At 49.5% G+C, this 27,253-nt stretch overlaps 4 protein-coding genes across 6 annotated transcripts in view; 3 read left to right on the top strand and 1 right to left on the bottom strand.

The window, feature by feature from the left end:
• Positions 1–2,375: 2,375 nt before the first annotated feature.
• Positions 2,376–11,077, bottom strand: ccdc171 (coiled-coil domain containing 171). Its single transcript, XM_070993033.1, has 26 exons — positions 11,028–11,077; positions 10,173–10,330; positions 9,481–9,754; positions 9,164–9,314; positions 8,867–9,036; positions 8,591–8,737; positions 8,423–8,515; positions 8,138–8,298; positions 7,837–7,975; positions 7,636–7,730; positions 7,454–7,562; positions 7,205–7,294; positions 7,015–7,119; positions 6,850–6,948; positions 6,369–6,536; positions 5,944–6,111; positions 4,963–5,446; positions 4,764–4,880; positions 4,532–4,677; positions 4,314–4,457; positions 4,024–4,182; positions 3,767–3,912; positions 3,622–3,676; positions 3,238–3,369; positions 2,950–3,102; positions 2,376–2,769 (listed from the first exon to the last, which is right to left on the bottom strand). The coding sequence occupies exons 2-26, from the start codon at positions 10,298–10,300 to the stop codon at positions 2,560–2,562; spliced, it is 3,843 nt and encodes a 1,280-aa protein (XP_070849134.1). The 5' UTR covers positions 10,301–10,330; positions 11,028–11,077; the 3' UTR covers positions 2,376–2,559.
• Positions 11,078–11,316: 239 nt separating this feature from the next.
• Positions 11,317–14,257, top strand: wdr55 (WD repeat domain 55). Its single transcript, XM_070993022.1, has 4 exons — positions 11,317–11,877; positions 12,381–12,487; positions 12,641–12,910; positions 13,026–14,257. Exons 1-4 carry the CDS (start codon positions 11,341–11,343, stop codon positions 13,351–13,353), a joined length of 1,242 nt encoding a protein of 413 aa, XP_070849123.1. The 5' UTR covers positions 11,317–11,340; the 3' UTR covers positions 13,354–14,257.
• Positions 14,258–14,633: 376 nt separating this feature from the next.
• Positions 14,634–22,636, top strand: LOC139351213 (uncharacterized). 3 transcript variants are annotated; one of them, XM_070992997.1, is made up of 13 exons: positions 14,634–14,797; positions 15,602–15,724; positions 15,809–15,873; positions 15,967–16,108; positions 16,197–16,610; positions 16,875–17,156; positions 17,458–17,515; positions 17,653–18,866; positions 18,942–19,054; positions 19,137–20,379; positions 20,547–20,648; positions 20,742–21,057; positions 21,317–22,636. In XM_070992997.1, the coding sequence occupies exons 2-13, from the start codon at positions 15,641–15,643 to the stop codon at positions 21,340–21,342; spliced, it is 4,059 nt and encodes a 1,352-aa protein (XP_070849098.1). In that variant the 5' UTR covers positions 14,634–14,797; positions 15,602–15,640; the 3' UTR covers positions 21,343–22,636. The 3 variants fall into 3 exon arrangements, with proteins under 3 accessions (XP_070849098.1, XP_070849100.1, XP_070849099.1); XM_070992999.1 differs by having other exon boundaries at positions 14,688–14,809; positions 15,617–15,724; positions 17,656–18,866; XM_070992998.1 differs by having other exon boundaries at positions 14,688–14,809; positions 15,617–15,724.
• Positions 22,637–23,966: 1,330 nt separating this feature from the next.
• Positions 23,967–27,253, top strand: part of LOC139351219 (tetratricopeptide repeat protein 39B) — an 18,911-nt gene continuing 15,624 nt past the window's right edge. Inside the window, exon 1 of the mRNA XM_070993014.1 lies at positions 23,967–24,226. Within this exon, the coding sequence (XP_070849115.1) occupies positions 24,188–24,226 (39 nt within the window). The 5' untranslated portion in view covers positions 23,967–24,187. The remainder of the gene's footprint in view (positions 24,227–27,253) is intronic.

Genomic DNA, 27,253 nt, shown 5'->3' with positions numbered 1-27,253 from the left:
CGGCAGCGAGCAGAGGATTAAAGATGGCGCACAGTGTGGACAGACGCTGCTCAGTGTTTGAATGGATATGGTGGGATTAAGCTGCATCCTGACGCCTCGCGGTGTCAAAGTTGAGCATTTTGTCCAGAATAAGACGAAATGTGACTGTGCTTCACCTCCATCACGTTTCACAGGGAAACAGTCGACCTCACTGTGTTTATGCGGCAGCCGTGAGGTGAATATTGGAGAAGTCTCAGAGATCACAACCTGGAGACGACATATTCCTCTGGATTTTTCTGATTCAGCATCTGAAATAAAATGTATTTCAGTTTTCTCTGTCTTATTAAAAAGGTGAAGATATAAAGTACGTCAGCGTGGAATCACGTCATTATTGGGACCGTTGTGGTTTATGATGGTGGGACAACAGGGGCCACGCTCAGCTCACATGGTTTTAAACATACTGGGACACATCCAGCAGTGGGTGGTGTCGTCGTTGGGTGGGGTTGCGTCTACCTGGTAGTGTTTGTGAATTGTGGAGGTGAGTTCTGGCAGGTGGTCGCAGTGCGGTGAGCGTCTGCATTAATATCTTTCCTCGGGCCTTTGCTTGGACACGCTGCTCTGCGATCCTGTTGCGTCGCTCGCCGCCGGAGCTCCTCTTTGTTCTGGGATTAAACGTTTCATCCTCAGAGAGAATTCATCGCTTCTCAGCGCGCCTCAGATTTGTCACTCGCAGCTGAATAAACAATCTGAGAAGCCGCCGGTTCGTCGGGAATTAAACTTAATCTGTCGTTTGAGAGCGGGACAAACTCTGACCGCAACGCTGGACGTGTCCTGAAGAATAAACCCGACTTTTCTGTGTGCGTGCGAGACGAAATGGAAACACCAGAGTCAGCTGTCCTGTCTGCGATGCTAAGCTAAGCTAGCTGCGCCATTGAAAACCAGTGACAGGAGAGTCAATAAATAAAAGGAGAGTAAGAGCTTTAGTGGCTCCGCGGCCCTCGAGTCACAGCGCTGACTGTTGACATGACAGCGACTGTGAGAGGATGAGGATGAGGATGAGGATGAGGATGAGGAGGGAACCAGGAGCAAAAAGCTTTCCATCCACGCCGCCATTTGCACCAGACCAAGAGAAGCATGGAGGAGCAGGACACGGGGACAGGAAGCAGAAGACTTTCAGACAGAAGGAGAGTCACAAACACTGTACGGTGGCCCGGACAGCTCAACACACTGCACCCTGAGACTTCACTTAAGGGTCTTTCACACTGAACCCATCCGGACCGGAACCTCCCCCAGACCACGATCCAGACCAGAATGTTGAACCCCCGATAACAAGAGGTGGTCTCAGTCCGGAACAAGCAAACCACGAACCATCGCCAGTTACAGGAAGTCAGGACAGTCCTCAGATGTCTCGTTCACGAGAACGAGACAGACGACCGGAAGACGTGACGTCTACGGCCACGACTGCCACCAAGGTGGAGACACATCAAGAAGGAAGGAAGGGAGGAGGGAAGGAAAGAGGGAAGGAAGCGAGGAGAGAGAATAAAAGGACGAACATCAGAGGAGACGGAAGACTCCAGTTTGACTGAATCAGCACAACTGAGTGAGTGTGTGTGTGTGTGTGTGTGACAGCAGATTAAGCCACTTTGAAAAAAAATGTCTGAACACGAACACACACACACACACACACACACACACACACACACACACACACACACACACACACACAGAGCCTGAGGGTGTGTGAGTGTAAGGATGTCTGCGTTCAGACTTTAATAGAAATCCACAGAGACAAAGACGGACACACACTTTGCCCGAGGAGACCCCCCCACACACCCCCCCCCCCCCCCCACACACACACAGTGCTGATGCAGCAGTGGTAAAATGTTGTGTTTTCCAGATTTGATCTAACGCACAGACACACACTCCGCTGCCAGTTTATTAGGTACACCTGGTTGAAGCTGATGCAGTCTGATCCTGCAGGACATCGTCCAATTTGACGTCGTGGTCTCACTGAGACGTGAGAGACGAGGACACACAGTTCAGTCGACTCCGAACGAGCTGAAGAAGCCTCGTTCATCTGAATTCAGCACCTTGGTCACACACACCTGGACCTCAACTGTGTGTGTGTGCGCGTGTGTGTGTGTCTGTGTGTGTGTGTGTGTGTGTGTGTGTGTGTGTGTGTGTGTGTGTGTGTGTGTGTGTGGTGTGTGTGTGTGTGTGTGTGTGTGTGTGTGTGTGTGTGTGTGTGTGTGTGTGGTGTGTGTGTGTGTGTGTGTGTGTGTGTGTGGTGTGTGTGGTGTGTGTGTGTGTGTGTGTGTGGTGTGTGTGTGTGTGTGTGTGTGTGTGTGTGTGTGTGTGTGGTGTGTGTGTGTGTGTGTGTCCAAACCACCACATTGAAAAAGTCCCATCGTATCAAACTTTTTATTTGATTGTCTGGACGTCCGCTGATCACGACTTCCTTCACATCTTTCAAGGACTTTTCCAGGACTTTTCCAAACTAAAACCCTTCCACATCCTGAAAAATGTTCCCAAATATTCTCTCTGGACTTCCTCTGCTCGGGAAAATGATATTGGGTCCATCTATTTCCTCCCTCCTCTGTTCTTCTTCGTGGTTTTCCTCTCCTTCGTCTTGGCTCTGGGGGGTCTGGAGAGGGACGGCGAGGGGGCGGGGTTTAGCAGGGCAGGGGCGGTACTTAAACTGACCGATGGCTCTTTTGACAAATCAGAGAGGGGAACAGGTTGAGGAGTTTCCACGTCAGCACATGGAAAGGTTTCAGGACACTGAGCCACCTGAAACACGGATGAAGAAAAACAAAATAAAACAATGTTAAACTGGAAGAAATCCTAAAAGTGTCCGATCATGAAAACAAGATCTGATTGGCTCATCGATTTGATCCAAACAACCCAAAAAAACAAAGCAGAGGCGACATAAAAACCCCCAAATGTTCAGTTCAGGACAAAACTTCTCACAGGGACGTAGGCCAGGTTGTCACGGAGACAGACGTCCTGCAGCTCGCTGCGCAGCGCGGTCACATGACTGCGGTGGGCGGAGACTTCCTGCTGCAGCCAATCGATCCTGGAGCTGCAGGTCTGATAGAGCTGAGAGAAGGTGGAGAGAAGAGTCTGCAGAGAGAGACAGAGACAGAGACAGAGACAGAGACAGAGACAGAGACAGACAGTGAGAGAGAGAGAGACAGACAGATAAATAAACTATGAGTGATCAAAAGAGACAGACAGACAGACTTCCTCTTCTGTTACCTGACATGTTGTCATCTCAGGTGCTCCCATGATGCTCTCTGCTCCGCTCGACTCCAGGTGTTCCCTGGGTAGCGGCAGGGGGCGGGGCTGAGCTGACAGACAGTGGCGTGACTTGAGGAGACTTTCTCTGACCTACAGGTGGGACAGCGTCACGTTATCGTGTGTGTGTGTGTGTGTGTGTGTGTGTGTGTGTGTGTGTGTGTGTGTGTGTGTATGTGTGGGCGTGTTTGTGAGTGTGTGTGTGTGTGTGTGTGCGTGTGTATGTGTGGGCGTGCTGTGAGTGCGTGCGTGCGTGCGTGTGTGTGTGCATGCGTGTGTATGTGTGGGCGTGTTTGTGAGTGCGTGCGTGCGTGTGTGTGTGTGTGTGCATGCGTGTGTCCTCACCTCCCTGTAGCTCGTCTCTGCAGCCGTCATGTTGCTGATCAGACAATCTTTGCGTCTGCAGACAGAGAAGTCAAACACACGGCATTATTCACTGACTGCTCTTCCTCTTCCTCTTCCTCAAACAGAGCAGGGACAGGTGTGCTACCTGTTGGCGTCCCTCAGCTCGTCCTCGACTCGCTGCAGTCTCTCCTCCAGCTGCTTCCTCTCCCTCTGAACCCCCGACAGGTGCTTACCCAGAATCCTCAGCGAGCGCTCCTTCCGGCTCAGCTCGCGCCGAGCCTCCGACAGAAACTAGACCAGGAATTCAAACGAGTACGACCGTCAGCACAGCGTTGCGTTACCTGGAATTATACCACATCACACGTTGTAGCGTGTACCGCGTCACGTGACCACGCCGCGTACCTGTGCGGTCCGGCTCAGCGTGTGTTGTGTGTCGCTCTGCTCGGCGGTGTGTGCGTGCAGCCGGTCGGTCTGTTCCTGGATGAGCGTCTGAGCTTCCTGTTCCCGGCTCAGCGCCTGACGGAGCTCCACACACACACTGTGGAAGCGCTCTGCGGGGACCTGCACACACACGCATGCGGGTCAGGCGTGTGTGTTCCTCAGGCAGACAGCTGGGGTGTGTGTGTGTGTGTGTGTGTGTGTGTGTGTGTGTGTGTGTGTGTGTGTGTGTGTGTGTGTGTGCTTGGCCTCACCGTCCTGCAGCTCTCCTCTCTCTCCTGTCTCAGTCCTCTCTTCAGATTGGACACCTCCAGTCTCAGGCTCCGCCTCTCTACCTCGGCCGTGTGCAGCCGTTGGCTGAAGAGCAGGAAGTGCTGCTGGAGGGTGGACACCAGGGCCTGATGGGAGGACAGACGCAGAGGTCAGAGGTCAGCTGGTGAAGACTGCAGCAGCAAACAGTCCTCGTTCTCACCTTCACGTCGGGCTGAGGAGGCGTCGGTCTGCTCAGCGTGTCCTCGTCCAATCTGCAGCTCGCCGTGTCTGATTGGTCCAGAATATGATCCAGGAGGCGGGACAAAGCAGAGCGTGATGCTGACATCACATCTGGAGGGGAGGAGCCTAGAGAGTCGGAGAGCGACGCACAGTTAGACTCCACGATGGGAAAACTGATCCTGTACACACAGACTGTGTATGGGGGGTTTTACCGGTGTGTGCCAGCGCCCCCTGCAGGTCAGCCATGGAGGACAGAACGGTGGAGGACAGACGTTTACAGCGAAGCCAGCGGACGCACACGCCTTCACGACCTTCATCAGCGTCTTCATCTAAGACACATAATGAGGAAATCCAGCTGATTCGTCTTCAGCTGCAGTCTTTGGATGACTCTGAGAACACCTGACCACCTACCTGCGCTCAGTCCGTTTTGACCCCTCCGTGTTGCCGTAGTCGAGCCTCGGCAGACGCACACAGCCGGCCCTCCGCCCCCCCTCTCCACCCGAAACAGCACCGTCGTCCGTTTGGCCAGTACACACCACCTCCTCACCGCCAACACCGCACACACACTCCTCCTCCACCGCCGCACCACCCTCCTCCTCCCCTCTCTTCTCTCATCCTCCTCATCTTCCTCACCTCCCAGAGCTCCGGCCAGCCTCCTCACCTCCTCCTCCAGCCGCTCCCTCTCTGCCAGGCGCCTGGACAGGAGCGCTTTCTGCTGGGAGAGCGCCTGCAGACGGCGGAGGGCGTGCTTCAGCGCCCCGGCCAGCAGGGCGCAGGCCGACAGGAAAGACGCCGTCTCACCGCGGCCGCGGCACAGGACGCCCCGGAGCCGGGAGAGGTCAGAGGCCAGCGAGGAGGCGTGATCACGGAGGGAGGCGCACTGAGAGCGACACACCTGAGAGAGAGAGCGTGGGCAGGTTTAACATCCAGCGTCAGCGCGGGTACGTTTGTCAGATCTGAAATCGCTGCTGTCTTCATCTTTTCCTGCTCTACTTCTGGAGAACAGCTGCTGCACACACAATCTGTCCTCTTGGGGACAATAAAGCTGGAAGTGAAGACTTTAGTATCTGTCATCTCATGGCTGCGCGGGGGACGACCAGAGGGACAGTCCACCCAAAGCGTCTTTGTCTTCACAGCCGTCCAAACCTGCTGATTCAGCTCTGAGCGTCTCTGTCGCTGCAGGGAGACACGACTGGCTGAGATCAGGAAACACCTGAGGGTGTGTGTGTGTGTCGTGCGTGCGTGTGTATGCGTGCGTGCGTGTGTATGCGTGCGTGCGTGTGTGTGTGTGTGTGTGTGTCGTGCGTGCGTGCGTGTGTGTGTGTGTGTGTATGCGTGCGTGCGTGCGTGTGTGTGTGTGTATGCGTGTGTGTGTGTGCGTGTGTGTGTTACCTGCAGCTCGCTCTGCAGCTGCGTCACAGTGTGTGTGTGCTGGCTGCTCCACGCCTCCTCCCTCCTCCTCACGCTCTCCTCCAGACGGGACAACACACACTCCTGACTGCGCTGCAGCTCGCGAACACACACACTCTTCTTCTCACACACGCTCTGCAGGTGGGCGATCTACAGAGAGAGAGAGGAGACACCTCAGCGGGGACAGGTAATCATGAGTCAGCTGCAATCACACCTGATTGGACAAAATGAAACAAAACAAGACAACGGATCCGTCTTTTGTCCCAAAGATTGCGAGGTAAGCGGCAGAAATGCAGCGGTCACATGACAAAGTGTCCAGCGTGAATGTGTGTGTGCGTGTTGCTGCTAGCGTGTTAGCATGCTAACAACATCTGCAGAGTTCTCACAAACACACACGCACTGTTCACCTTGTCGTTGGCCTTCCGGAGGTCAGAGGTCAGCTGGTCAACCTGTTCGTTGATGACATCACACAGCTCCTGCCAGGTGAAATTACCCAAGATGCTCTGGGGCTGATCGAGGAGGACGCAGCCGGCCAGCAGGCGCTGGTAGATACAGTAGAGGAAGGACAGGCGGGCCTAACAAACACACACACACACACACACACACACACACACACACACACACACACACACACACACAGTGTGACTTCATTTTATAGGATTTACTCAGCATCATAAAATGTTAAATTAAATGTTTCCAACATAATGACATTAAACTGCTCTGTAAGAGCATGATGAAAGAAAGAAAGAAAGAAAGAAAGAAAGAAAGAAAGAAAGAAAGAAAGAAAGAAAGAAAGAGAAAAAGATAGAGGGAAAGAAAGAAAGAAAGAAAGAAAGAAAGAAAGAAAGAAAGAAAGAAAGAAAGAAAGAAAGATGGTTCTATGATGACCTTTGACTCTGTGAGGTGGAGGTCAGACATCTTCTGGATGTCTCTCTCCATCTCCTCCCTCTGTCTCTCCCTCTCTCTCTCCATCTCCTCCCTCTGTCTCTCCTTCTCTCTCTCCATCTCCTCCCTCTGTCTCTCCTTCTCTCTCTCCCTGTCCTCCCTCTCTGCCTCCAGCTCGGCCTGCAGGTGTCGGCTCTGCGTCGACCAATCGGAGCTCTCCTGGCGAAGACGGGTCACTTCCTCCTCCAGGCTGACGATCACCTGCTGCGACTCCTGGAGGGGGCAGATAAAGACAGAGTGAACCAGGCTGAAAACCTCCTCCCCCCTGCTGGAGTCTGGTCTGGGATCAGGGCTTTACCTCCGTCTGGTGGCTCTGGTCTGAGGTCAGCTGACGGAGAGTCTGGTTCTCCTCCTGAAGCCTCTCTGAAGCAAACAGCAGATCGTGGATCTGCCAGCAAAACGTGGCAGAGATGAACAGAAGCACAGGGGATACACACCATGAGCGGAGTGAGTGTGTGTGTGTGTGTGTGTGTGTGTGTGTGTGTGTGTGTGTGTGTGTGTGTGTGTGTGTGTGTGTGTGTGTGTGCGTGTGTGAGTGTGTGTGTACCTGGCGGTCAGCTGTTTCCAGTCTGTGCTGAAGGCCGCTGAGTGTCGCCTTCAGCAGCTGCAGCACTTCAGCACAAGGACTCTGGTTCCCATCATCCTTTGCTGGAGGAGTGCCTGCACACACAAACCACCTGATTTACCCACTGAGCCCGAGGCGGCCGCTCGCTGCAGGTGTGTGTAGAGTGTGTACCTGTGCTGTTGTGCTGCTGGAGGGTTTCTCTGATGTGTGTCACACAGTTCGCAAAGGCCTCCTGTGAGTCCAACTGTGTCTGAGCGGCCTAATCACAGAAGAAGAAACGAGGATCAAAGCGCCGCATCACTCAAATCGCAACCAATATTCCCCCTGACTGTGTGTGTGTGTGTGTGCGTGTGTGTGTGTGTTACCTGCTCCAGCAGTGTGTGTGTGATGCCGTGTTGTCTCCTCTCCTCTTCCAGCATCCGGGTGAGGTCACGGCTGGTCTTCCTCTCCTTCTCCAAGGCAACGCTCAGGTCAGACTTGCACTGCTCCAACTCCTTCTGCAACCTACACACACACACACACACACACACACACACACACACACACACACACACACACACACACACACACACACACACACACACACACACACACACACACACAGGGCCTTGTGAAGGAGCGTCACCTGACAGCATGCCGTTCGTTCATTGGCTCGCCGGCTCTCACCGCTCCTGAGCGCGCTCAGTGCTGCTGCTCCTCTCTCTCTCCAGGCTGTAAGCTCTCTCCACCTCCCTGAACTGAGCCCTCAGCAGCTCCAGGCCACACTGCGCCTCCTGCTGGCCAGACCGCTCCACTGCCAGCGCCGTCTCCAGGTCCCGCAACCGCAGCTGCCGGGTCACATGATCACAGAGAGACAATTTACCTGAGAGGTTCGTTCAGGTGAAAATCACCAGACTGCTATTCTAAGAACTGCTCAGAAAGAGTGTGTGCGTGCGTACGTGCGTGTCTTACCTGGACGATCTCGGAGTTGAACCTGGACTCCAGGTGAGCTGCTCGCTCCGCCTCGATGCTCGACTCCAGAGACTTCACCCTCTGGTCTGATACCTGCACAGAGAGAAGCCACAGATGACACCGAGCCGCCATGTCTTCACCTCCATCGCCTCCATCTCTCCTCCTCACCTCCTTCTCTCTCCGGCTCCTCTCCTCTCTCTCCGTCAGGTATTTCAGCTCGTCGGCTTGTCGTCTGCTCGTCTCGGCCTCCTTCTCTCTCTCCCTCTGCACCTCCGCTATCCTCCTCTCTGACTCCTCCAGAGCCTCCTCTTGATCCTGGAGGCCAAGCAGACGTTCAGACTTCATCGACCCTGACTGACCTCCACTTCTTCAGCTGTGTGTGTGTGTGTGTGTGTGTGTGTGTGTGTGTGTGTGTGTGTGTGTGTGTGTGTGTGTGTGTGTGACCTGCAGCAGTCGGTGCAGTCGTTGGTTTTCGGAGCTGAGGCTCTGAATCAGTCTGTCGCGCTCCTCGACCTCCTGCTGCAAAGCATGCTGGTCCTCCTCCCTGGCCTGCCGGGTGATGTGCAGGGCTTTCTGTAGATCCTGAACCGTCTGCTGGAGCTCTGCTGCTCGCTCTGACACACACACACACACACACACACACACACACACACACACACACACACACACACACACACACACACACATCAGAAATGACTGTTCTTCCTGTTTGCAGTGGGCGGGTGTGTTTGATTTGCGTACCTGTGAGCGTGTGATTGTCCCTGCGGAGCTCAGACGCTCGGTCGGCGTCTCTCTGGCTCACAGTCAGCTGGTACTGAAGCTCCACCCGCTCAGCTTCTCCTCGCTCCACGGAGGACCTCAGCCGGGTCAGCTCCGCCTGCAGCCTGCACAGCTGAGAGGAGAAACACACAGGAAATGAACGGAAGTCTGGATGGAGGGTCGGCGAGTGAACGGCGTCAGTGTGTGTGGCTGCCACAGTCACAGGAAGCATCAGCAGAGGCGTGCCGAGGACGTCGTTTCGTGGCCTTGCGGCAGCAGAGCGCCTCCTTCTTTCTCACCTCCTGGTTGTGGCTCGACGTCAGCTCCAGCTTCTCTCTCTCCAGCTGATGGACCCTCAGCCTCCGCGAATGCTCGCCTCCTTCACCCCCTTTCAACGCCGGCCTGCTGCTTCTCTCCTCCCTCTCCCTCCTCCTTCCTCCATCTCCTCGGCTCCTGTCCCTCCCTCCTCCTCTCCTGCGCTCCTCCTCTTCCTCTCCTTCCCTTTCCGCTCTTCTTCCTCCCTCTCCTGCCTGCTCCTCTTTCTGCTGCATGCTGGCGATGATCTCTTTCAACCTGGAAGCGAGTACAAGTGTTCCAGCTGAGTTCAGTGTTCCAGCTGTGCGGCTGAAATAAAGATGGACATGTCAGAAAGGACGTTCATACAGTATGTCTCTCCTGTCTTTATACTGAGGCTGCGTCCAATATCAGTCACCTGCAGACACTGGCTGGAAAGTAACCATGTGTAAAATGGATGCATCCATATAATCCTTCAGATTACACATCTTCAGTAGCAGTTGTGCAGTTTGTACATGGCCACATAAAACATACTTATGTTGTTGTTGTTGTTTTAAAAAAAAAAGCTGCAGCAGTTGCAATGTAATACTTTTTGGTAATACTAAAAGCAGTAATACTGCTAAATGTACACTGGTCAGAAAAGACGTGCTCCATTGTAAAGGGACAGTTACTGTGAACTCGGATCATCCTGATCTACCTGTCTGTCTCCTCCTCGGAGCTTCTCCCGGTTCTCGGATGAGTCCCCCGCGGCTCTGCTCGGCCCTGCCCGCTCTCCCCACGCCTGCCCCGGCCAGGCTGCCTCCGCGCCGCTGCTTCGGCCTGCATAGCTCCGCCGCTGGGCGGACTTTAACAACCCTGAAGATGTATTTTAAATGTGCATCATTACGGACTGTCAGATGAAAGCGGCAGGAGGCTGTGTCGGTACCAGGGGAGGCTGGTTGCTTGGCTGCTGGTGTTGCCTTGCCAGCAGACGCACTCAAAACCTCACATGAAGCGAGAGCGACCTCCATCTACAAATCCATCTAGTAAACACTCACAACGATACCGTCCGTGTTACACACCATTTCTAACAGGACGTAAAGCGGCGTACGAATCAGCCAGATCAGCTTTACACTCCGGCAGCCGTTAACAAAAACAAGGATCGCTTATTTCCACATAATGTATATTTTCATAGCGTTAACTCACAATCTTTACTGTGCGACCTGCAGGACGGAGGACGGCGTTTACGTCTGTCCCACACCGTCCCACGCCGGGTGGATGGACTGTATGCCGAATTTACCACAAAGCCGAAGCGATTTGCTGAACGTTTCAAGTTTAATGCCATGTCTATTCTTTTGTCAGCAAACACAGAAATGTAATATTCGTACATTTCGTGAATGGAGTAAGTTCCCAGACGACATTTGACCCGAAGCCGTTTCACGGTTGGTGTTCAGCATCTCTGTGTGCCACAAACCAACCTTAACATGTACGAGACGGGAAACCACCGTATTACAGCACAAAGTTAACAAGAAAACTTGGGAAAGGCTTGTAGTGAACTTTCAGAAATACATACAGCGACGTGTATCCAGCAGCCGTTTGAATCTGACGCCATCTTTAGCGTCCATACGTCATTTCCGCATTACCCCTAGATTGGCTAGCTAGCCCACCAATGATGGCCGCCCATTTCTGACGTCACTGGATGAATTGTATTTTATTAGGGTAAGATTCAGACAAAACATTGATGGTGAAAAATAATTGTTTACACTTATGTACTTGTTTTTACATACAGCATGTTTTGTGTATTATTGTGTATTTGTGCTGTACAGCAGGGGGCAGTGTGACCTGGTGTCCGCAGTAAACTGCCACTGTTCAGCGTAGAAGAAAGAATGACGGAAAACAACATGGCAGCGACCACGGAACACGTTGAAATCCCGTCCACAGAGACAGATCCTCCAAAAACGGACAATATAGATGCAGAGTCAGAACAGGCAGATCCGGATAGGACGGATGAGGACGAAGACGAGGACGGAGGCGAGCCGCCAGGGCCGAAGATCCGAGAAACCCCGGAGGACATCCGGCTGGAGGCGATCGCCAACACGGTGGCGCTCCATCCGAGCAGGGACATCCTGGTGTGCGGGGACGTGGACGGGGACTTGTATGCGTACTCCTATTCTTGTACGGAGGGGGAGAACCGGGAGCTGTGGTCGTCCGGACACCACATGAAGTCCTGCCGGCAGGTGCGCTTCTCCGCGGACGGACTGAAGCTCTACAGCGTCTCCCGGGACAAAGCCGTCCACCTGTTGGACGCAGAGCGAGGACAGCTGGTCACACGGATCCGCGGGGCGCATGGGGCCCCCATCAACAGCCTGCTGCTGGTGGACGAAAACATCCTGGCGACCGGAGACGACGGGGGTACCCTCAAGGTAGGACAAGCTGTCATTATCTAAAACTGAGTCCAGCAAGTTTTATCCCGACATAACGTCTGGTTGATGGTCTGAGGTGGTCTTTTCATGGTCTGACTTGATCCGTGTTTTAATGGACAAACCTGGCTTTTAAGTGGTCTAAAACGACCTTTTGATCATCCTAAATGTTCTTTTTATGGTCTAAGACGGTCTTCAGATGGATCAGGCTGGTCTTTTACCTGTCCAAGCTGATGTTTTGATACTCTGTGATGGTTTCTGAATACTCTAAATGACCCATACTGCTCTTTAATCTGGCCTTCAAGTGGCTCAAAATGATATTTTGAACTAAACTGGTTTCTCTCTCTCCAAAAAAAGTACTACATTGTCCTAGTCTTCATCTGCTGGACTGTTAAGGTGATCATGAGTCAAACTTATATGCAGTAATTTTTGTTTTTAATGGTGGAAGCAAAATTTGCATCCAAAAGCTGGAACTTTAGAGCTGTTTGTTTTGTTTGTTTCTGAAGGTGTGGGATATGAGGAAGGGGACGGCCATCATGGATCTGAAACACCATGACGATTACATCAGTGACATCGCTGTGGACCAGGCCAAGAGGATCCTACTCACTGCCAGGTAATGACAGTGAAAATGACCCCTCAATTATATATCTATATCTATAGATAGATAGATAGATAGATAGATAGATAGATAGATAGATAGATAGATAGATAGATGGTCTACTTTAAATCCAAGCTGTAATGGTATATCTGCTATAACCTGATGCAGTGGTGATGGCACCATGGGCGTGTTCAACATCAAGAGGCGGAGGTTCGAGCTGCTGTCGGAGTACCAGAGTGGCGATTTGACCTCAGTGGTGCTGATGAAGCGGGGCAGGAAGGTGGTTTGCGGCTCCAGTGAGGGGACCTTATACATCTTCAACTGGAATGGCTTTGGAGCCACCAGTGATCGCTTCGCCATCAAGGCCGAGTCGGTGGACTCCATCATCGCTGTCAACGATAGCATCATGTGCACCGCCTCCATGGACGGGTACATTCGGTGAGTTGGGAAACTTTTACGACTACTGGCTGATTCTGAAAGGGTGTTTCTCACCACATGGAAAGTTACCAACATGCTATAATGTGATAGTGACATTTTCTCCTTCCTCCATCAGAGCCGTCAACCTCCTTCCCAACCGGGTCATTGGCTGCGTTGGACAGCACGTCGGCGAACCCATCGAAGAGCTCGCCAAGTCTTGGGACTCCCGCTTCCTGGTCAGCAGCGCCCATGACCAGCTCATCAAGTTTTGGGACATTACCAGTTTACCCAACACAACTGTCAACGAATACCGCAAGAGGAAGAAGAAAGACGGCCGGATGAAGTCTCTCAGCAAGAAAGCCCATGGAGACAATGACTTCTTCTCAGGACTTGTGGAGGAAACGGAAAAAAAGGAGGATGGAGAGGAAGAGGATGATAGTGACAGCGACAGTGGCAGCGATTAAAAAGCAGTTGTACTTTGTTTCATGTTCTTGTTCTTACTGTGCCTTCAGACGTTTCAGTCCTCAGTACGTCAGTGGACATGTCTGCTGTCTGTTGGAGGCTTTCATCCAAAGGGCCTCATAGTGCCTGCAGTATGTCGAGCATGGACGGCACTGTGGAAGACGTTAGCGGGTACTGAACATCTGATCTCCAGTGTTGGTGTCTCATGTGAGACACAAACCATTGCTGACGACTGCTTACAAATGGGAAGATACGTCAGGATGAGGTTTGCGTCCACACAGACACAAATATGTGGTGGGATGAACAGTGAATGTTCCAGAAGAGTTTGTAGTCTTTTCCTCAGAAAACTTCTTTCTGACTGTCGATCAAACAAATATAAGAAGAAATGATTAGACTCTATAACAATGGGAAATAAGAACTATGTATGCTTGGGATGGGTATGGACCCTGCACACTTTTTTGCTGCGGAACAAATGTGTCCCGAACAGAGTATTAAAAACTGTTAAACTGTCAGACATTGCTCACTCAAATATTATTCTTACGTTGATTAGATTCCTGATTTGAATCAGAATTTTGCAATGTGGCTATTTTATTTAAGCAAAGTTTAAAACACATTCAAGAACTTTTTTTTTTTAACTTAAAAAAATGTTGAATTTTTTTTTTAAAGAAAAGTATTGTTTTGGTATCTGTACCACTAGTCTGGTACTGTATGTAATGCTAACAGGCTGAGAGAAGGGTGTTTCAGAGCCAGATTTAGCCTGTGAGCTGGGAACATTTGTGGGAAAATGAATTTGTATTAATTTCGCTGACATTAAAAATATTTTCCTGTAATACTTGCAACTTGTTTGAATTCATTCAACACATAGTAATTCCTGAAATGTCAAAAGGGACAAAGAAATTCAGCAGTTTAAAGAGTAGCTACTACGCAAGTTTTTACTGCCGTTCACATCTACTACTTTCTAGGCAGCTATTGCTGTTCATTTTCATTTAAATTAAACTGTAAACTTAAAACTGTATTGATGTCGGGAACAAGTGTTAGTTTTGATGCGACACACATTATTGTGTTTTATGCTTTTGGAATGAAATTCAACGTTTTGCCACATTTATACTCAGGACCTGAAGAAACGAATAGTCTGCTGTTTACAAGACAAACATGCATTAAGATAAAACTTAATAGCTGCTGAGAATGAATAAAGATAAGAATAAAAAAAACGTTTTCCTATGCCTCGAAAAAGGAGGGAGCGAGGTAAATTCTGTGTTATCGTCACTTACCCCCAGGTGGTACAGTCCAACAGCAGGCGGGAAAACGCATAACGTCACGTGAGCGAGCTCATCGGTCAACATGGCGACGTGCATGAAAGCGTAGCTTAGTAACAGGAAGCCTCTTGTACCGAGGAAGCACCGAGGCGTTTATCTGCGTTGTCAGAAGATTATCGTTCGGTTTTCCGTAAGTATGTGTGTTAATGTCCAGCTAAACGCACGGTCGACAAAGTCAAGGCAGAGCTCCATTTTAATCCTCAAATTAGACCTGACGGCTAGCTAGCTGAGATTAGCTTCAGTGCTAGCATGCCTGTATTTGTAAACAGTGAACTTGCTGCTCAAAACGAAACTACTCAGTCACTGTTTCCACTTCACACAAATGACGCAGCGCTGAAATAATGTTTACACTGTGAGCATTGAAGTGAACGAGCTGTTTTCACTTTTAATTTCGGTTATTAAGTCCAGATAAGTCACTGTGTTATCAGCACCAAAGCAACAGCGGAGGTGGAGAACTGTTAAAGTGAAGAATCTCTTGAGGGAAAGTCCCGTGGGTTCACGAGCGTCCGTTATTTTAACAGAATAATTGTTTAACATTATGAAACAAAGGTTGGTGTTTATTTGTGTCTGATGCATTTGAAATCATCAGTCGTGACCATGATCCGTGACTTTAGCTAGCTTGGTTTAGCCGTTATTGCGTGTTTTAGTCTGCAGTCACAGTCATTTCCATAAGACCTCAACATCAGGTTCACATAAAGACTCCAGCAGGCTGTCAATAAAGAAATCGATAAAAGGTCTTCTATCGTCTTTCTAACCTTTTCATGTGCTGTTACATAAGGTTAAACAAAGCAGTGCCACTGAAATGCGATTAAAGGCCATAAATCTTCTAGCCACCTCATCGGTGGTTCTTTTCAGGCTGTTCTGACCTTTCAGACACCACAGTCTTCAGGCACCCTGATGGAGGTGAAGTCATCCATGTCTGCCTCTCTTTCAGGCTGCGCCGCCACAGCGCTCGGCTGCCTGAAGCAGCAGCATGCCGGGGAAAGCGGGTGACCAGTTCAAACCGGGAGACTTGGTGTTCGCCAAGATGAAGGGCTTCCCTCACTGGCCCGCCAGGGTGCGCACACGCATACAAACACACATAGCTGTGTATTTCTGTGCCCCGATCGTTCATGTAATACTTGTGTGTGTGTGTGTTCAGGTGTGTAAGTCAGAGAATGGCAACAAGAAGCGACTCCCGGTCTTCTTCTTCGGGACTCATCAGATGTACGTACACACAGCTGCCGATCAGTGATGTCGTTTCCCTGATAGGGTTACCTGTTGGCATTGATTGAGCATTGGTTTCCCCTCCTTCCTCAGAGGTCACCTCCCGCCAGAGAACGTCGTTCCTTATGTCGGCAACAAGATGAAGTATGGCAGCGGCGTTCGCATCAAAGGCTTCACTGAGGGCATGTGGGAGATCCAGAACACACCAGGAGTCGGCAGTAAAGGAGGCAGCAAAGTCAGTGACAACATGCTAAAATAGACACATTTCACCTTGTTGAATGTCCACATTCACGAAGACGTTCTCTGTCCTCCTGTGTTTTCAGGTCGCAGCACAGACCAACACACAAACTACACCTGCCAAACCGACTTCTGCCACTAAAAAAACACCCGCCAAACTGACTTCTGCCCCGAAAACGACATCTGCTAAACAGTTGACAAATGACAAACTTAAAACCCCCCCGACTAAACCGACTCCCAGTGAATCTGCCTCCGCAAAGCCCGACGCCGAGCCAGCTCCAAGTAAAGTGACGAGCAGAAAGGAAATTGGTGCCACTGTGGCCGTAACTCTGACAAGAGCTTCATTAAGATCTGCTCCAGAGAAAGCCACAGACTCCACACACACTTCAAAACAGGCTCCTGCTTCCAAGGATGAGACGGCTGCGAATACAAGAAGCAGAAAGTCGGCAGCTGGTGTCGGCCCGTCTCCTAAAACCACTTCTGCAGACAGTAAGAAGGAGGTAAGAGGCTTCGAATTTGTGGGTCGAGAAATGAAACCTGTCAGCTTCTAACGCCGCTCATCTTCCTCCCCGCACTGCACGAGAGCTGAGACCTGTTTGATAATGTGGAACAACCTCTTTAAGGTTCCTCTTTCATTAAGATCAACTGGCAGACAGATCAATACAGCTGATTGATACCAGTTATATCAAAAGACAGAACAAATAAAACGGGCTGAGCTTCATCATCCAGCTGAATGCTGTATGTTTGTCTTCTTGTGTCCTCAGACATCAGCAAAATTGGCGAAAACAAAAAGCAAAGCGTCTGAAGCAGCTCGGAACAAACCCGCTGAGAGACAGACGGACGCAGACAGCGAACCTGCGGCTGAAAGGACGACTGCAAGTAAAGTTCCCGCTGAGGTGACAACTGTGAGCAGCATCGAAGCGCAGGCCAAGGCAGACTCCAAGCTAACGTCTGCAAAGGTCCAGATAGCACTGATGTCCTTCACTGCAGGTCCTAAGGAGGCTGCACGTCAGGTGACGACCAGGAGCAAAGGAGCAGAGCCAAAGGTAACGGAGCTGTTTGTGATGAGTCTGCAGGAGGCGCTGCTTGTAAAAGTACAGCTGCTAACGGGCTGCAGAGAGCAGGAAAGAGGCGATAAATGAGACCTTAACGCTGCTTTGACAAGACGCAGAGCGGGTTAGCTGTGTGTCACCGTCCAGGTTTACTGGAGCTTCTGGTTTAGACCCGGTCAAGACACAGGAGGACACTGATCCTGATCTGCTGAGTGTGTGAAGTCCTCATCCTGTTAGCGACCGGCTAACTCCGTCTTTAGATGATCTTTCATTGGTGTTTTCTGTTTTTTGTCAGGTGGATGCAGAGCAGCGCAGGACGAGGACACCTGCTGGTGAAGCTGTGGCCTCTCCAAGTACACACACACACACACACACACACACACACACACACACACACACACACACACTCACACACTGATTGATTATCTTCAGGATCGATAGAAGTGAAGTGATGAGGTTTGAGCCATTAAAACTGAGTTTCTGTCTCCAGCAGTCAGCAAGAAACTGAAGACACAAATGTCCGAGAACGACAGAGGAGAGGAAGACCAGGAGGAAGAAAAAGAAGAGAAGACATCATCAGAGAGTCAAGGAGTCAAGAGGAGAGAAGAGAAGGATGAGGAGAAGGAGGTGCAGAAGAAGACAGATCAGGACAGCAGTGAAGGAAAGAAGGAAGTGACAGTGAAAGAAAAGGTGACAGCAGGGAAACGAGGAAGAAAAAGAAAGAAAGATGAAGAGGAGCAGAAACAGAAGAAGGGCGAGCAGGATGAAGGTGTGGAAGGAAAGAAAGAAGTGATGGTAACAGCAGGGAAACGAGGAAGAAAGAGAAAGAAAGATGAAGAGGAGGAGAAACAGAAGAAGGCAGAGCAGGATGAAGGTGTGGAAGGAAAGAAAGAAGTGATGAAAGAAAAGGTGACAGCAGGGAAACGAGGAAGAAAAAGAAAGAAAGATGAAGAGGAGGAGAAACAGAAGAAGGCAGAGCAGGATGAAGGTGTGGAAGGAAAGAAAGAAGTGATGGTGACAGCAGGGAAACGAGGAAGAAAGAGAAAGAAAGATGAAGAGGAGGAGAAACAGAAGAAGGGCGAGCAGGATGAAGGTGTGGAAGGAAAGAAAGAAGTGATGGTGAAAGAAAAGGTGACAGCAGGGAAACGAGGAAGAAAGAGAAAGAAAGTTGAAGAGGAGGAGAAACAGAAGAAGGCCGAGCAGGATGAAGATGTGGAAGGAAAGAAAGAAGTGACAGTGAAAGAAAAAACAGAAGAAGAGAAGTCAGCAGAGAGCCGGGGGATGAAGACGAGGAGAGCAGAAAAGGAGGAGACGAAGAAAGCAAAACCAGATGTCAGCGAAGAAAAAGAAGAGGAGAGGACGAGGAGAGGAACAAGATCAGGGAGTGGAGGGAGAAAAAGGAGGAGAGGAAAGGAGGCGCAGCTGAACACAAAGACGGACGACACAGAAGGAAATGAGGTGAAGACGAAGAGAGGGGAGAGCCGAGGAGCGAAGAGGAAAGAGAAGGAGGCGCAGGAAGACGAGACGAAGAACACGGCGACCGAGGAGGAGAGAACTGGAGAAGAGACGAGGACAGCAGAGGAAGAGGAGCAGAAGAAGAAAACAAGGGATGCTGGGGAGGAAGGAGAGAAAGACAGAATGAAAGAGAAGCTGACAGAGCAGGAGGAGGAAAAGCAGAAAGAAGGCGGCTCTGTGGACGAGGAGGTAAAACAGCTTTTCACCTCTTTCAGCAGCTTCAAAGCAGAAAGATTCAGGCGCTCTGATTGGTGTGTTTCTCAGGTGCAGCGACAGCGCCACCTGGCAGCCAAGAGAGAGAGCGTGCTGAAGTCTCTGAGAGGTCTGCTGAAGGCCGGCAGAGGGGCGAAGAGGAGGGAGGCGATGAGGAGCGCCCAGTAAGACACACGCACGCACACACACGTTTAAGAGAGTTCAAGGGTCAAACAAAGTGCTAACGGTTTGTTTTGAACTTACCAGGAAAACCGGCAGTGGACCAAAGAGGAAGGTGGACGTTAAAAAGACAGGAAGTCAGAAGACAAGCGTCTCCAAGGTCAACAAGAAATCAGGCCTCAAAGACGTCATCAGTAAGACGAGCGTGTTAGAGACGAAGGACAGAAACGAGTCCAAAACGGTCAAAAAAACAACCGAGGTCAAACGGAAAGAACGTGCTGAGAAAGAAGAGGAGGGTGAGACGAAGACGTCCAGCCAAAAGACAGCAGCAGAGAAGAGACGGGAGGTAAAGAAGGACGAACAGAAGACAGAGGAGGACAAAAAGACTGACAGAGTCCATGAAAGCACCACAAAGACTACAGACGAGGTGAAGACAAAAGACAAGGAGAGCGAGCAGAAGAGGGACGACAAGACAATGGTTGAAGGAAAGAAAGACGAGGAGAAAGGAGAGGACACGAGGAGCGATGAGACGAAGCAGCAGAAAGACGAAGAAAAGAAGAACGAGAGGAAAATTATCGGAAAGATAGTGAAAGCAACCGCGGGGCAGGGGACAAAGGTCCAGGTGAAGACGATAATGGGAGGGACAACCGCGGCGGCAGAGGAGAAGAAGAAAGAGGAGAGGACGAGCAGAGAGGACAAGGAAGACAGCAGCAAGGAAGAGGACAAGAAAAAGAGTTCAGAAAGGACGAAGGAGACAGAGAGAGAGAAGAGAGGGAGCTCCGACGAAAAGAGATCTGAAGGAAGAAAGACAGACAAAAGTGCAGAAGTGGAGAGGAAGCCTGAAAGAGTGAGAGCAGCGACAGAGGACAGAAAAGACAAGGACATAACAGAGACAGAGAGGGACAAAAAGAGCAAAGAGGAGCAGAAAGTGACACAAGAGAAGAAGAACGAAACCGAGGTGGAGAAAGTGACGATGAGAGAGCAGAAGAGAGAGGAAAAGAGTGAAAAATGTGAAGACAATAAAACCACAGAAGAAGCGAAGAGGCAGAGGCGCACAGCAGAGACAAAGCTGCAGAAGAAGAAAAGTGAGGAAACGACAACAGGCGGTGCAGAAGAGACAGCAGAGACGCCAGAGACAGAGTCAAAAAAAGACGCAAGAGCGGAGAAGACGAGCACAGACGAAGAGGGGAGGAGTGATCCTTCAGACGGAGGGAAGGTGGAGGAGGCGGAGAAACAGCAGAAGAAGAAGAGTTCGACCATGACGCTGACGGACTCGACCCTCCACAGAATCCATGGAGACATCCGGATCTCTTTGAAGACGGACAGTCCTGTAAGCTGCTGTCACTCACTGTCCACTGCTCTTCTTCTGCTGCTGACACACGTCTGTAAAGTCTGATCAGTCTCTGCTTAGCATGCTTAGCTTAGCTTGTTAGCATGCTAACATTTGCTAATTAGCGTTAGCGAGGCAAGTCACGCTTGGCTGCTTCTGTCTTTCAGGACATCGGTAAGTGTCTGATGGCGCTGGATCAGCTCAGCATGGTTTACGTGACGTCCAAACACGTGCAGAGACACAGCGAGCTGGTGGCCACGCTGGGGAAAGTACGTGGAGCAGAAAGAAATGAAAGCAGAAAGGTTTGAGTGTGTGAGCTGAACTGAAGTGTGTGCGCTCCTTTGTGTCGTCGATGTGTGTAGATGAGGTACTACAGAGCCAACCAGGCCATCATGTACAAGGCCTCCATGCTCTACAACCGCTTCAAGAACGCCTACCTGGTGGGGGAGGGGGAGGAGGTGGTGAGCGCCGCCTTCCTGCGCTCTCTGCTGGAGGAGAAGGAGATGGAGGAGGCTCAGCGGGCGGAGCACTGCAAGGAGCGTCTGAAGAGGGAGGAGCTGCTGCAGGAGGTGAAGAGACGCATGGGCCAGGTGAAGGGGAGGAGGAGGACTGATGGAGGAGGAGGGGAGGAAGAGGAGAAGACGACGGGGAGAGAGGAAGAAGAGGCGAGAGCAGGAGGTAAATAAACCAAAAAAAAGTGCTACATAACAAATGAATAAAAATAAGATCAATGAATCAGTTTGATCAGCTGAGGGCTCACGTGTGATTGGCTGATGTGTGTTAAGGAAACAAAGCTTTTCATTGGTCGTTATATTTACATCACACTACATTATGTTCACTCACATATTAAACTGTATTAGCAATAATCCTCGTTTGTTATGAAGTCGATTTGACCGCTCTGATTAGTGGAACAGATGAATGCTCGCTGTGTTTCCAGGAGCGGCGACGTTGGACTCTTCCTGAAGGGAGAGGCAGCTCGGGCTGAACCAACTCTGATCTGAGGGGGGTGCACCTGAAACGGGACAGTGAGAGAAGCCACTACCACATTACCTCATCGCACGCCGCCGTGCTGCGTTCACAGCCCGGCTTATTTATTTCCTGTTGTGGTCAAAGTGTCTTGTTGTGTCTGAGCTGCCGTTGAGCGTTTGGTGGATCATCCGCCTGAGCCACGCAGTGATGGCCGACGGCCTGTTGTTGGTGTTTACACATATTAACTCCTTTTAATGAGCGCATTAGTACAATTAATACTGACTTCACCTGAAGCGTTTATCTCTTTGCCTTAACGAGCATTAACCCCAACAAACCCTGATCCAGGACCGTCACACTATGTCTCCACGAATAGCGTTTTTTAAATAAATGTCTCGGTAACAGTACGTACGGGGACGTGGGGACCTCACATGAGTGGACAGTCTGGTGTGGACTTGTTACTGAAGCTGCTCTTCAGTTTGAAAGAAGCTTTGTGTTCTTTTGTCTCACTAAATATTCTGTAAATAAACACAGACATTAATGCAGTGAAAGTGAAGAACCTCCAGAGTGTTGGTGCTGTTCATGTCAGGACGTGACGGGGCTGATGGGAAATGTGGTCTTATTTAGAATGTGCTTTTTTTTTTTTAGTTTGATGTTAAAACGACATTTGTATCGATTTAAAAGTCCAAACTGAAGCATCAAACAGACTCATCAAAGGTCAAAGTTCACACTAAACTGTTTACATCAACACGTTTTATTCTGTGTTTCAGGTTGAAACCGTGACTTGTTTTTTTGTCTTTCTTTTTCTGTTTTTCTTTGTGCTGTTGTTACAGTTATTTTCTCGGCTGTTGTGTAAATATGTGGGGCTGCACGGTGGCACAGCAGGTAGTGCGCGTGCCTCACAGCAAGAAGGTTGCCGGTTCGATCCCTGGGTCAGGCGGGGCCTTTCTGTGTGAAGTTTGCATGTTCTTCCCGTGCATGCGTGGGTTTTCTCCGGGCACTCCGGCTTCCTCCCACAGACCAAAAACATGCTCATTAGGTTGATTGATGACTCTAAATTGTCCGTAGGTGCGAGTGTGAATGTTTGTCTGTCTTTGCATGTGGCCCTGCAATCGGCTGGCGACCGGTTCAGGGTGTACCCCGCCTCTCGCCCATTGTAGCTGGGATAGGCTCCACCCCCCCGCAACCCCGAAAGGGATAGGCGGTATAGATAATGGATGGATGTGTAAATATGTCATTTTTATTTCAAGAACGCTTAGAAGATTAAAGTTTTAGAACGTGTCTCAGACTAACAGTGGATCGTCGTGTTTTTCCTTTGAAAGCCTGACAAACGTTCATTAGACAAGGAGGAAGTTTTAAGACAAAGTTTTTTTAGAGCACAATTTTGATTTTTTTATAATATACAAATGACTATTTTTGTTTATTTTTACTTTGAATATTCTGACTTTTCTCTTAAAACTGCAAATGAATCCTGAAAATACTCTTGGCAAATATAATGAAAACTTATTCTCAATCTAATTATTATTAAAAGTATAAAAATAAAGTACGTTTGTGGTTAATCTTGAAAAGTGCAACATAATTAAAAGTATTATTATTGATAAATATATTATTGAACACCTATCAAATATTGTTTTTCCTTGTAAAAAGAATAAAGATAACGAAAATATTTACTTAATCTTGTAAAATTAAAATCAACTTTGTCTCAAAACACTTTTATCTCGTAAACCTTCAGACGTGTATCATGTAAATATCGACTTATTCCTGTAGAAATGCAACTTTATTACAAACTTCTGACTTTCATCCGTAAGAATACGACTTGAAACCCATAAAATGATGTTCTCCTAAAACGTTCACGCTCACACTGATGCTGTTCAGTCATGTGATCACACAGCGAGTACATTTACTCAAGTACTGTACTGTCAAGTACTGCACATCAGTACAGGTTTGTGGTTTTCACTGCACACAGGTACTCTGCAGGTTCACATTATTCATACAAAATCTAAATGAACGAATGAATGATGAATGAAGTGGTTATGGATTAAACTTCCTGACAGTAAGTGAAGTCATCAACACGAGCTCAGCTGCAGCGTCTCAGTGATGAACACATGAATCCATCAGACGTTTAAGTTCCGCTCGTGCGGCTGCAGAAACTGGCCTCCTGCTTTGGGTCGTGACGTATGTTTTGACTGTGATTTTGCACTTTAAGGTTTTAAATGAATTATCATCCTTTTTGTTCAGTGGTTTTATTCTCCCTCCTGTTTTTCTGTCTGAGAGCTGCTGTACTAATAACGCTGATCATGTCCGGATCTTTCTTTCTTTCTTTCTTTCTTTCTTTCTTTCTTTCTTTCTTTCTTTCTTTCTTTCTTTCTTTCTTTCTTTCTTTCTTCCTCGGGGCTTTGCTGCTGAACGCAAACAGGTTTCAGCCTTTAATGAGTGTGTGCGTGGTGCGGGTCTGCAGCGTTAGCGTGCGTCAGGTGAACACGCGCTGCGATTGGACAAATTCTGGGTTTGGTGGGCGGGGAAAAGGAAGCACGGGAGGTGTGTTTTCTGCGTGTGGGTGTGTGTGTAGACGTGTTCCTTCTTTTCGCGGAAGACAGCGGGTGATCGGTGTCCGAAAAGCATCGCGCCCGGCAGAGAGGAGGACGAGCCGGAGCCCCGGATGAGCCGAACTACCGGGAACGTCGCGCGGAATAAACGGGAACAAACGTCAGTCAGCAGGAAATAAAACCGCTCATCCGTCGCGAGGACAGGCGGAGTGTATGACAGAACATGGGATCGCGGTTCTCCTGATAGAAAGAGGACAGCAGTGGAACCCAGCGGACCTGAGGGAGGACAGTCGGAAATGGCCAACGTAGGCAACGGAGGAGCCGCCGAGGAGGAGGTGGGAGTCACACCGACATGTGCTGCTTTTCCACCGTGACCTGGTCTACCTGAGCGGGGCTGGGACGTGGTTTATGGGGACACATGTCCTTCTCATGCTCACACGGTCCTGCTGTCCTCTGGACTGTCTGTCATGTGCAGTTCAGATGCTTTCAGTCTGTGTTCCGTCCTTAAAGGGAGGGTTGGGGTCAGTGTTCACCTGTTTACAGGAGACATCACAGCTTCTGTCTGCTCCACGCATCTGCAGTGTTTTCCTGTCATCTGTATTTCTGTAGTCATTTCCTTCTCATGCAGTATTTAGTTAACTGACATGGTCTCAGATCATCATCCCCAGAGTAATATAGAATGTTTCTGTCATGGCTTTATGGTTGAGTTCCTTCATATGTTCCCACGATGTTTGCAGAGAAGTTGTTATAATGTCTTTATTTCTTTATGCCGTCAGCGCGTCGTGATCCTCAGTGTTCATCACTGACGGTCAAAAACCACACTTACAAGCACTTTTTATGGAGCAGTAGCGCAGTCTTACTGGTTTTATTGTGTTTGTGGTGCTCAGTGCTGAGGTTAGTGACCTCTCCGTCTCCTGTAATATCCTCCCACAGTAACTCTACAGTGTCTCCACAGTCCTTCTGTGTTTGTGTTCCACACATATAGTCAAAAGGGACATCGTCTTCAGTGGTGTCACTGGTAGTATTTCTCATAAGAACGAGGTAACCAAAGGTGAAGCTGTTTCAGGCTTTGGTTTGACCCCACAGTCGTTCTGCAGAGGGTTGCACTGGTCGGCAGGTCGTCCTGGTTCAGCACAGGTGAGCTGAGAGTGGACCACTGATTATTGTTCTTATCTGCCTACCTACGGTGTTTAATCAGCTTTATACTATCATTTCCTCTGTGTGTGTGTGTGTGTGTGGGGGGGGGGGGGGGGGGGCTTATGTAAATGACAGATCTGATTTCAACCACAGGCTGCCTTCTGCACAACAAACACAGGAAGTTGGATGAGAATCCGAGGATTGCTTTCCAGAGCTCGAGCGCAGTGGCGTGTGATCGAAACGAGCTTCAGTGACTAACAGCTAAATTACAGGAGTCCACAGTCACAGCGCAGAGCTCAGGAGAGAAATGCTGCCTGGTTTGTTGCTGGTGCATGCAGCAAAGTGAGCTAGCACGCTTATTTTTTAACCTTTATGTTTCCAGTCAAGCCTGATGTTCCACCCTAAACCACCTGGATCATATTTTTCAAACTGGGAGTGCCCCAGTAAGGAAAAGGTTCATCGTCTTTATTAGGCTCTCGGGATGAGGGCGTTCGAGAAGTGCTTCAGGAGGCTCAAAAGTCTGTGGTCAAAGGTCCAGGGTCGCTTCTGGGGTTCCATTAAACTTAATGTGTCATGAGGAATTGAGTTGGTACTTGAAGAAGTTCCACAGACCAAGGGGTCGTAGTTACTTCAGGAGGTTCTAGGAAGGTACTGTGATGGTAGTCAAGGAAATGTGGTGTCAGGGTGTCCTCACAGAGGCTGGAAGGGTTCTTGAAAGGGTGTAGGGGATTTTCAGTGGGTGCTGGTAGAATCTGAGTAGGTCTCTTTGATCTAAATGGAAGTCTTAGGGTCCCTGTGGGGTCCTAAAGGTGTGTCAGGGGTTGCATTCGACCTCAGTGTTGTGGAACATGTCCCAGATATTTATTCAAAGTCTAAACATCACTGAAGTTTGAGAGGCCCTAGAACTAACCAGTGAGGTTTCCAGACACAGAGAGGTGTAGAAAGTCTTTTGGGACTTTACACTGGTTTTAGTGGAAGCACACTTGATTAGGTAGGCCTCTTCACCTGTGAGGAGGGGCTCCAGGGGAAATGACTTCAGCTGAATAGAGAGTGAGGACAGTGTTTCTGTGGTCCAATCGAGGGACTTGATCATCTTGGCTTTGTAAAAACATATTCAGGTGGGGGTCTGGGTCTGGGTCTGGGTCTGGGTCTGGGTCTGGGTCTGGGTCTGGGTCTGGGCATTGAGGCTGTCCTGCGTCACACCTCACCAGTTCATCTCCCCATCTGAGCTCACAAACACTCCTCTGTCAGTCTCCAGTCTAAGTCATCACATTACAGAGGAATTCAGCTGACGTTGGTTGAGCTGGAGGAATGTGAGACAAGTAGTTTTATAAAAAACCCAAACACAGTGAAGGTTATAATCCAGCCTCGCTGCTTAGCAACCGAACAATGAATAAAACGGATATGGACAGAAGTTAGTGTCTCGTCCATTCTGCTGAGACAGAAATGCAGTCAGCTGTTCACAGTAGTGGCAACATGTAGTGAGGCAGCCGAGTGTGTTTGACCCCTGACCTCTTTTTTGTCACGTCAGTCTAGGACCTGGAGCTTAAGTCTGCAGTCATTCTTTCTGATATAACCAAAGAGGTATGACTGGAATGTAAATAACACCCTGAGAATTAATACAGCAAATACAGAAGATGGTTTAACCTTTATTTCACCTTTTAGTCAGCTGGTTGTTTTATTCAAGCAGCAGCGTTCAAGTGCAACGACATCACAGCGACAGCAGAGAGTTTCAGATGAATGCAGACTTAAGAAAACACAAGGACACCACTGTCTGCCTCTTCACCGCAAACCCCCATCGCTTCCTGCTTCCTCTGCAAGGTCAAAGTTCAAGGATGCACTACTGGCATGAGTGACACAGAGCATAATGGTTTCACTGGATCTGTAGCGGTTTGTTTTTTCTTGACTGAGGTTCTGCAGCATTTACTTGTAGAGTTCCAGAGATTCTTGAGGTCGTCCGAGAGGTTTCACAGGTCATTGATGAGGTTCTGGAAGCACTGTGGAACTCATGACCATGTAAGAGTGCTGCGGTCAGAAAGAAGGTTCTGGTGATCTATGAGAAGATTCCAGATTGTGTGATGGGTGTTGAATGGATGCTTGAGAATGCTTTTAGGTCTCTAAGGAGGCTCAACAAGTTAATGAGTAGTAGGGTGGGTGAGGGATCTAGATGGGTCTTTTTAGAACACTTTTATGCCTTTGAGGAGATTTAAAATTCATTTGGCACT

Source organism: Chaetodon trifascialis, chromosome 23 (assembly GCF_039877785.1).
Source record: "Chaetodon trifascialis isolate fChaTrf1 chromosome 23, fChaTrf1.hap1, whole genome shotgun sequence".
NCBI lineage: Eukaryota > Metazoa > Chordata > Actinopteri > Chaetodontiformes > Chaetodontidae > Chaetodon > Chaetodon trifascialis.
This window is presented reverse-complemented; position numbering and strand designations above follow the sequence as displayed.

Excerpts from the sequence above, each read along its gene's own strand:
- ccdc171 (XM_070993033.1), bottom strand. The coding sequence starts at position 10,300 with ATGCAGGCCGAAGCAGCGGCGCGGAGGCAGCCTGGCCGGGGCAGGCGT. Across the intron at positions 7,976-8,137 it reads ACTGAGCGCGCTCAGGAGCG|GTTGCAGAAGGAGTTGGAGC; the intron begins GTGAGAGCCGGC and ends GTGTGTGTGTAG. Across the intron at positions 6,949-7,014 it reads ACCTGCAGGCCGAGCTGGAG|AGACAGAGGGAGGAGATGGA; the intron begins GCAGAGAGGGAG and ends AGAGAGAAGGAG.
- wdr55 (XM_070993022.1), top strand. The coding sequence starts at position 11,341 with ATGACGGAAAACAACATGGCAGCGACCACGGAACACGTTGAAATCCCG. Across the intron at positions 12,488-12,640 it reads AGGATCCTACTCACTGCCAG|TGGTGATGGCACCATGGGCG; the intron begins GTAATGACAGTG and ends AACCTGATGCAG. Across the intron at positions 12,911-13,025 it reads TCCATGGACGGGTACATTCG|AGCCGTCAACCTCCTTCCCA; the intron begins GTGAGTTGGGAA and ends TTCCTCCATCAG.
- LOC139351213 (XM_070992997.1), top strand. The coding sequence starts at position 15,641 with ATGCCGGGGAAAGCGGGTGACCAGTTCAAACCGGGAGACTTGGTGTTC. Across the intron at positions 18,867-18,941 it reads GCGGCTCTGTGGACGAGGAG|GTGCAGCGACAGCGCCACCT; the intron begins GTAAAACAGCTT and ends TGTGTTTCTCAG. Across the intron at positions 21,058-21,316 it reads AGAAGAGGCGAGAGCAGGAG|GAGCGGCGACGTTGGACTCT; the intron begins GTAAATAAACCA and ends CTGTGTTTCCAG.